The sequence below is a fragment of the Gossypium arboreum genome, chromosome 1 (assembly GCF_025698485.1).
Source record: "Gossypium arboreum isolate Shixiya-1 chromosome 1, ASM2569848v2, whole genome shotgun sequence".
Classification (NCBI taxonomy): domain Eukaryota; kingdom Viridiplantae; phylum Streptophyta; class Magnoliopsida; order Malvales; family Malvaceae; genus Gossypium; species Gossypium arboreum.
In genome coordinates, this window is record NC_069070.1 from 28,498,525 (window position 1) to 28,508,563 (window position 10,039).

At 32.1% G+C, this 10,039-nt stretch overlaps 1 protein-coding gene across 1 annotated transcript; it reads right to left on the bottom strand.

Moving 5' to 3' along the window:
• Window positions 1-3,381: 3,381 nt before the first annotated feature.
• Window positions 3,382-4,758, bottom strand: LOC108482583 (probable F-box protein At2g36090). Its single transcript, XM_017785714.2, has one exon. The coding sequence runs from the start codon at window positions 4,733-4,735 to the stop codon at window positions 3,542-3,544; it is 1,194 nt and encodes a 397-aa protein (XP_017641203.2). The 5' UTR covers window positions 4,736-4,758; the 3' UTR covers window positions 3,382-3,541.
• Between the last annotated feature and the right edge of the window lie 5,281 nt (window positions 4,759-10,039).

The window sequence follows — 10,039 nt, forward strand, 5'->3', positions numbered from 1 at the left end:
CCACGAATATGGTTGGTGCCTAACAGCCGCTAGAAATAGCATCATGTATAAAGCCCAAGACTGTAGCAGACCCAAACAACCAGCCATGTTACTAACCCCAAGTTTTGTTGCTCGACAAAGCTCATAATACAATATGGCCGACACTGTCGAACCCCAATTGTAACTACCAGCACGAGAAAAATCCTCCAATAGAGGCAAGTACTTTAAGTGGACCCTATTAGACGTGTTGTTCGGCATAAGTACCCCCAATCAGCTGTATAATATAAGCTCGAGCAACACACATCACCTCGTGCTTAGTGGCAGTGCTCGATAACTCCTTAAAATTTGCTCTCAACCACGCCAATGTCAAGCATGTGAAATTCTGTTCCCCATCACTAGGGGATCGTCCAAGCAATCTATGGCATAGTACTAAAGGTTTCAACACTTTACTTCGACTCGTGACCACAACATCGTCAACTCGTAACTCAAGTTGCATAGCGACGTCTTCCAATGTGATAGTGCACTCCCCGCATGGCATAATGAAGGTGTGGGTCTCTGTACACCACTACTCAACCTAGGCGGATATTAAGTTTGCCCTCAGTCAAACCTCTGGATCAATGCGACGTCCCCAAATCCCGCCAACTATAAGTATGGCATGATCCACTCGTCTGGATCATACTTGAGAAAATTAAACTACGACCTCAAAACTCGATACCTATCCTGTATGGTAAGTTTTTTTATAAAAATATGATAAATCAATTATCTATATAATTTAAACATAAAATTATATATTGAAGAGTAAAATTGAAAGGTTGAGAAAATAAAAACATCACACTTATACTATACCAACGTAGTCATTCTAAGTATTTTTATTTAAGTTAAATTAAATAAGTAATAATATATTAATAATAGAATGAAGATTTGTCATAAAATATTAATAATAACACGTAGAAATCAAATGTGATTATTATGTCCTAATCATAGTTAAGCATTAAAACTAAAGGCAACTATATAACTACAAAAAGTACATAAAAATAATAATAATGTCCTAAAAACTATAGGTGGCATGGGTAAATATAAAAATAAAAAAAACTTATTTTTATTGAATTGATATCTATAATAATACATAGAGTTTTACATATAATATAAACTAGGTATATTCAAACTCGAAAATTTATCTTACAAATAAAAATTTTATAAAAAAATCACTCGTTAAAGACAAATATAACTTTTTGTCCCCACAAATAGAACCAAACACAAGAAATAGTAAAATTAAGCAAAAGGTCCTCATATTAAAAAATTAATATATAAATTTATGAATGTATACTAAAATTAAAAAAATTATAACTAACACGTAGAGATTAATTTCACGCAAGAAAATAGCTAAAATGAATAATAAAAACTAAATAGAGATCAGTTTCATGTAATCAAAATACGTTGAGCAGAGTAGCGATTAGCAAGAAAAAAGGAGAAACTAAAATGATTTTTTTATTTAATTTATAATTAATTTTATTGTTTCGTTGATCCTCGTTGAAGTGTGATTCATATTTGCTCCAGAAGACATTTTGATATCTACATAATATAAAAAAACATAAATACAATATAATTAACTACTATATTACAATAACTATAAAATATAAAAATAAAAAATAAAATTTTAAAAAACTTACTTTTTTTTCCCTTTTCTTCCTTCCTTATAAGGGGGACCAAATCCCACCTTATATAACATTTATCTTTTTTTTTAATTAATATTTAGGTTTATGACTGGTCACATTGCCGATATCATTGACACGATGTGACCAAATATAATATATTTTTAATTTTTAATTTAAATTTTTACTTTTTAATATATATATTAAATAAAGTCATTTTTAATAAATAAATCCTTTTTAACAAATATTTTTCTATTTTTTAATTAATTCAAATTTCAATTTTTAATAAAATATTATTTTTAAAATTTTAAATAAAATTTAAAAAGGTTTGAATATATTTAAAATAATTAAAAATCATAATTTAAAAATTATATGTAGATTTAAAAATAATTAAAATTTAAAATATACATTTAAAATATTATAAAGCTAATAATAAATTTGAAAGATCATATCTTTAAAACATTTAAATGTTTTATATTATTAAAAATATATTTAAAATTAAAAAATAATATTTAAAATTTTAAAAATAATTTCAAAAATATATATTTAAAATTAAAAAATATTATAAAACATTTTAAATATACATTTCAAATTTTTAAAATCAATAATAAACAAATAAATAAAATAAATAAGGACAAATAAAAACTTAAAGAAAGTAAATAAATAAATAAATAAAGAAGAAAAAGCAATCAAACAAAACAAAGAATCTGACAAGAAAAAAAAATAAAAAATTTGCCCAAACTGTTTGAAACTTTGAATAGGGAAATAGCCAATAGGGTGTCAAGAAATTTTTTTAAAATTTGGTAGCGTTATTTTATTTGGCTCCACCACAAAAAATTAAAATTTCTCAAGTCTCCCTTTTAGTTTTAAAAATTACAGTATTTTTTTAGTATTTATACAAGTAGCGTCATTTTAAATGGCTCCACAAAAAAATTAATTTTTTAATGTAGATTACTGACGTGGCATGTTGATAGCACCGAACACTTTGACTCCACTAATTTTTACTGTAGATTTTAGGTTATTTTCATATTTTATCAAAAAAATAGATTATTTAAATAATTAATTAATTTTTTAAGGTTATTTTTATTAAAAAAGCCCTATTTCCTTCTTCATTCTTTTTATTTTGACTGACCACGACATTCTCTTTTTCAAGTAGGTTTTCCTTCTATTTACTAATCATAATGAAATCACAAAGTTAAACCAATGGGTTTTAATTAGTAGAACTCGGTTTCTAGTTTGGGTGTGAATTGAAAATGAATGGTTTCAAAATTTTAATAATTTTTACAGATATTAATTTCTTTTTGAAATTTTTAATAATATTTTATAATTTACACTTTTTAACAAATTTTCATATATATATATATATATATATTTATAGATTTCTTGAACTTTTAATACATTTAATATTAATTTTTTAATTTTTAGAATATTTAATTTTTAATTTTTGAAAATAATTTCCACGTCTGACATATATATTTTTTTAAAAACGCCACATCTAACATTTTAGGTTACTATTAGTATAGTATAGATGTATAAATATAATATAGATATATTCTTAAAACTAAAAATAAAGCTCACTATTTAAAATCCATTGAGCCTGAAATTAAATTTATCAGCCCATTACGAAGAATGAGCCTCTCATTAAACCCTACTTAAAATGGATACCCTCTTCTCCAATAAGTATGCCGTACCCAATTCAATCCTATATATCTGCCCAAATCCATAGGCTGGACCAAACCCATCAACATCATTTAACTTGGGAAACTCTCAAATTTTCATTTTGATTTGTCAAAGGTTGTGGATTGCAACATCATAACAGTCTGTAATTGATGAAACAAGTTAAAACACAGTTTAACATGAATAATTATTTGTCCTAGAAACAGTGTGCTTTGCAATGGTTACTTAAGTTGTCATTGGACCATATAATAAATGGGTAAAATTCGGTACCCTAAAATTAAGAGGATTACTACTTCAAAAGATATACAAAGCCAATCAGCCATGGTTTCTTCGAGCTTCTTTTTCCTTATAATCTCTTGCTTTCGTCCCTCAAATTGTATGTAACCCTTTTTAACAGCATGACGATTATTACTTCGTGAGCAATATAGAGCTTGGTTCAAGATGATTAAACTCTTGCCACCATTTACATATGCTCCACTAGTGTCCTCAATGTGCATACTAACCTCTTTCGATCTCAAATACCCATGTTTTTCCTCTATGTTGCATCTTGCCACTATAAGACACTTGGCCAAGTTGTGAGGCAGTTGTAGTCTCTCTTGGACTGGGATAATGCACCCAAAATGTAGAATATAGTCACCATTGGAAGCCCATATTTTCTTCACCGACAATGGCTTCCAGCTTGATAGATTTCCAGCTTTTCCTCTCTTCTTGTCTAATAACACCCAACTTAATCGAATCCCTTCTTTTAGTTCATTGCAACGATCATCTGCTTTTCCCACAAGTGATATGAAGTCATGTCCATCGTCACCGTCTTCGATATCTTCATCATTAATATCTGAGGGTACCACTTTGAATGGACAGTTCAATACCCAACTCATAAGACCAGTTGTTGTGTCATCATCTTGGCCGAAATCGGTTTCCATTGGTATGCCGTCTAAGACACTGGAAGTAATACATTTTTCTCTATAATAAACATCTATAAACAAAGCAAAATTAGACGGGGAAATAAGGGTTGGTTGTATAGGAAAGTAATTGTTGGCATCTTTGTGATCATTCGAAATAAGAGGATAAGAATCAGCATAGAATCTGCGAAAACCATCCGTTGATGATGAAATAAGGTGTTGGGCTTCGTCGAGTGCAGTGGAAGGCCATGTGGAATTACACAATTGCTTCCATAACCTTTGGTTTCGAGCTATGCCTCGAAGGTCAGAACATGTGCAGGCAGCTGAGGCCAGGGTTGAACCATCTAGTCGAGCCATGATGTCAGCTAGGATATCCCTGCTTAAGCACTTCAAATCACATTTCAAATGCTCCATCATTTTTTTTTTTTTTTGCCTACTATGGATACGCTCCCACTTGTTTATATAACAGTCATTTGACCCATCTAGCCGTCCATAGAGATGATGTATGACCATGAAACACACCATTGACCAACGTGATACAAGTCAGTAGCCGCGTTTTACAGGGTTTAAATTTCTTCCATAAATCCGTGGGACAATCCACAATTAGGCCAAAGATAGTGAACCGCCAACTGCAGGGTTGGCTTGCCAACTTTGAAACTTTGCCAAGTTCAAACAGCCAAATTCTTTAAATGGAAAACACCATTAGGTTCGTCCAAGCTATTAAGTTGTAACCTCTATACTAGACTGCCTAAGCCCGTAATTAAGTGATGGCTTTGTGAAGTTGAAAAGTCATTTATCATATTAAATGAAAGTAAGTGAGAGGTTCATCTGTGCTATTATTCATATTATTCCCTAATCATCCATCAATCAATTCAGCTCAAAAAAAAAATCCATCTTAAATTTTTATTAGTGTTGGATGCTTTAGTATATAAATTTATAATTAATACTTTTTTAACAGGTAATCAAATTTGTTAACAAGTGTCATAACGTTCACTAAGTATATAAAAATTTATATGCTAGTTAACAAAAACAAATCAACTTTTAACTTAATTTGATTGATTCATTCTTAAGATATCATCAAATAATTAAATAGTCTTAATAATTTATATTATTAGGGTTGAGAGAATGGGATCAAAATGTTGGTTGCATAGAACTTCATGTAATTCGTGGGGAATGGTTGTTACGGACGAAAAAGGAAAGCTGCCCAACATTTTGGCACTATTGTGAAAGAAATGGAAGCTCTTTATTGTGGACGAATTTCATTAACTAGAAGCAAAACTGCAATTAACCAGTTTAATTGATTCAAAGCTAAAGGCTTCTATATATTTAGGTACAATAGTTGCCCATAAACATTAAGGAAACCAAAATACGTGAAATTCAAGGCAAAAGCTCTTTGAATTTGCCAAGTGGCAATGCATTAGTTTCAAGTAGTTTGGACATGGACCCTAATCTTCTGTTAGACACAGTTCTCCTCCTTTATTAAAAATAGTGAAGAATTTGAAGGAATTCCCTACTATAATATGTTGGTGCAAAATTGTTTGTCGGTAATCTTGATTTGTTTATACTAAGATTGATTTTTATTCTAAGTTCAAGATTTATGAACTTTTTACTATCCTTTATTAAGAGGATATTAATGGACAAGATTGACAAATTGATATCAAGCAATATGATATAATTTTAAAGTTATCTTATTCTCATTTCAAGGATATTTTATCACTACGATAGCGCTTGAAGTATTTTAATGGAAGCTTCATCCTCCATTGTGGAGGAAATAATAAAACACTACATAGTTCATCTTGGGAACCCATTTCACTGGTGTAAATAGAAAGAAAACTGTCCATCGATTGAGAGTGATTTTACCAACTTCAATAGGAGAGGTCGAGTGTTGAGAGAACTTACATGAAGTGTAGGAGACAAAGGTTGCAATAATCCATGGATTGATTAATCTTAAATTAGCACTTGTATTCAGCTTTTTTAGTGGATTCAACTTTGAGTGAAGCCTAACATAGGTGGTTCACGAATTGCATAAACATATTTGGTGTTCTTTAGTTTTTGTTTGTTGTTCATTGTTCTATTGCTAGTCACAAAAATCGATACAACAATTTATGTAATAATTCTTTAGATTTTTTTATAATTTTTTGAGATGTAATTTTAATAATTATTTAATTTAATATTTACAAAAAAATCATATTTACACCAATCATATATTCGAATTATTCAAATTATAAAATTTAATTCGATTCAAAATCGAAACTCGAACTACTCGATTCGATTAACTTTTAGTTTGTATTTTTTTTATTTTTTTCAAATGCAATTGAATTTTGATCATATTTTTTTACCGGAGGTTGAGGTCGATTAGATTTTTCAGTGCAATTTTTTACGAGGGGTTGAGGTCGATCAGATTTCTTCAGAAAATATTTTCCCGGGAATCCCGGGATATCTGATGGATGAGTGAGATATTGTAGGAGTTGAAAGTGGTAGAAGGAAAATGCCACGTAGGACGCGTTTTCAATGCACTATAGAAAAATGCATTGAAAACGCGTCCTACGTGGGGCATTTTCCCTCTACAAAATTCAACGCATGCAAACTTCCCACTTACCTAGGAAATTTTTCTGAATCAATTGCCACTCACCCACACTCTATAAAAGGATGGCTTTTAGCATTGAGTGGCATAAGGAATTTTTGAACAACCAAAATTGCAAGAAGAATCGGAAGAAGAGAAAGTTCACAAGGCATTTCATAAGGTATAATTTGGAGCAACCATGCAATTGCATAAAGTAAGGATCAATTTTTATTCATATATAATTACAACATTATTTTTCTGCATAATGATTTTGTTTTGAACATGTGGAACAGGTTATTTCATTGAAAATGAGTGGAGAAATTAATTCTATTGTTTATTACGACGGTGAAGCCTGTGACACTAAGAATAGGGTCATTTTTTATCGGAGAATACAACGCGATTGGATTTTAACCCGAACATACAATTGATAGAGATGTGAGGAAAAATTAGGCAAAAATTCATTGGATCCAACCAGATGAGAGTATTATCACTGAAATATCGATTTTGTGTTTCAGTCGACCCCGTCAAATATGACGTTTTCAATACTAGAGGCATATGGGGGTCGAAGGTGATAGGGCAAACGCATATTGCTAGTGGATCACCAATACTCGAGTTATGTGAAGTTTGAAAACACAGATGAAGGCGCTCGAAGGTCAACATATGTTCCAGTTAAAGGAGCCAGAACAGAAGAACAAGCCGAACGTCCAACGACACAGTTGTGTGGTGGGTTCACTGCTTTGTTAGAAAATTCATATTATGATATCCTACAATCATCAATGGGAAGACACTCACCGGTTTTAGCCTTAGATTTCAACCGTGATAGGCAAAACATCCAATAGTTAGGGTTTGAAGGTAACACAGAATATTGGACCCCAATATGACATTCAGCTGGTTGTTTTGATTTGAACTTTGGACAGCCGAGGTTTAACGATGGGAACACTTACACGGGAGTGGCATCAAGTTCTAATGGCTGGTAATCAGTAAGTGATTTTGGTTGTTTCGACAACTATACAAGAAAGGATGATGTACTCCTTGTGACATCCATCGGCGAAGGAACATCCAACTGTAAAGATGCTAATGGATTTGAGAATAAAGAGGGCACTAATTGCAATGCTGATCCAATCCAGGAGCCCAGGGTTGATTGTTTAGAAATTGTTTTATTTTTTGAACCAGAGTTGGTTCCAACTGAATTAAAAGATGGAGGTTCAAACGATAAAGGTTTGGGCGAAGATGTCGAAGACGATCCACTGTTCAGAGCATACTCACCTCCGACCCATATGCATAATGTAGACCTATCAATAGAAAATGGGTCAGAGTTTGCAAAACTCTCACACAAAAGACCGGGCCATACGAGTTCTTCATTAGAGTCCAGTGATTTAGAAGTGGGGAAGGGATTTCCCTCTAAAGATGGTTTTTTCGCTGCAATGAAGTGATACAACATCAAGAATGGCGCAAACTTCCACGTTGTTAAATTCCAATCTGACAAGTTCGAGGCAAAATGTGCAATGCAAAATAGCAAATATGCATGAAAAATCATAGCTTCTATTAAGAAGAAGACGAGGTTGTGGACCATAAAGAAATATATCGCTTCAGATAATTGTATTGACGCAGGTACTTGCATCAAGATTGTCTTATATTTGGGGTATTGAATTTCTAATATTAACATACTTTTGTTGTTTCATGTATTTCATGGGATCATCTGAAATTGGACTCGGAGATGATCGCGAACAAAGTTCTACCTATGGTGAAAACAAGTTCCAAGATTGTTGTGTTAGTTTTAATTGGAAATATTCGTAGCCAGTTTGATTACATATCATTGTACCGCAAAGCGTGGATCACAAAGAAGAAGGCATTGAAGAAGATGCATAATGGATGGGACACGTCGTACAATGATTTGTGACAGCGGTGTTAGGTACTGAAGAAGTATGTTCCAACTTGCGTAACCAGTATGGAAACAATGCTTGCATACTACAATGATCTCTTGATCCACAAATGTCGAGTGTTACATCATTTCTTCTAGACTTTCAAGCAATGTTGATAGGTATTCTAGTACTGTAAGTCATTGGTACATATCGACGGTACCTTTGTGCACGAGAGATATATGCATCAGTTGTTATTGGCTATGGCACAGGATAGCAATCAAAAAATCATGCCAATTGCCTTTGCAATAATGCCAGAGGAGTCAGCAACCGATTGGGATTTCTTCCTTAAAGCTAGAGGAGGCATGTTTTCCCTCAACTCGATATATGTATCATCTTTAATAGGGGACTGGGAATACTGACCACAATTGAACGACTGGAAAGCCTTTAGAATCACACATACCATAGGTATTGTTTAAGAAATGTTGCAGCGAACTACCATGGACAGCATGATTTTGAAGCTCAGCATGCACAAGTGGTTTAACATGGGTATGTATTCACCACTATTTCAATTGTTTTATATTTAACCCGTCAGTAGATGCCAAGCATTATGAATAAACTATTCACTTTTCTCGATAGGGTATGAGATCGTCAAACACTGTTTCCATGAAATGTTGGAAAACTTACGAGCCATTAACAATTCCAGGCGAGGTACCTGTAACATCCTGAATTAGGACCTAAACAGAAAAGTGGTTTTGAAACCAAAAATCTGAGGTAGAAATGTTCCTATTGATAAAGTTTTAAGGTCTACTGTGTGATTTAATAACTATGTGAAAATATCAACGAGAAATTTTACCGATAAGGTGTTCAATTAAGTTATTAAGACTAAATTGCAATAAGTGAAAAACATGTTTCCTAGTTGATTAATAGGGCTTAAATGTGAGGAGACTTGAAATTTGAAGTCCTTATTTAGTAACTATACCATTATATGTCATTATGGACAAAAATGGACATAGGAGGAATAAAATATTAAGGTTTTAATGGAAGGGTATTTTGGTCCATTAGTTATTAAAAAAACTAAAAGGGAAAAATAGTCAAAAATTATGTCCATCTTTATTCTCCTTGGCTGAATTTCACAAGAAGCCATAGCAAGGGTTTCTTCCATCTTTCAAGCTCAAAGTAAGTGCATCCTAGCCCCGTTTTTAATGTTCTTTATATTTTTGAAATCCTCGTAGCTCGATTTAGCTATTTCTACCCTTAATTTGAGCTAGGGTTCATGTCCAAAAATAAACCCATGAATGACATGCTTGTTCTTTGATGTCTATTGGAAGAATATGAAAGTTTGAGGTGTGATAAATAACTTTTACTAGGTAGTTTTTGGTGAAATTCATAAAAAGAACTTAATTG

What these genes read in the sequence shown, in the direction of transcription:
- LOC108482583 (XM_017785714.2), bottom strand. Translation starts at nt 4,735, where the DNA reads ATGGTGTGTTTCATGGTCATACATCATCTCTATGGACGGCTAGATGGG.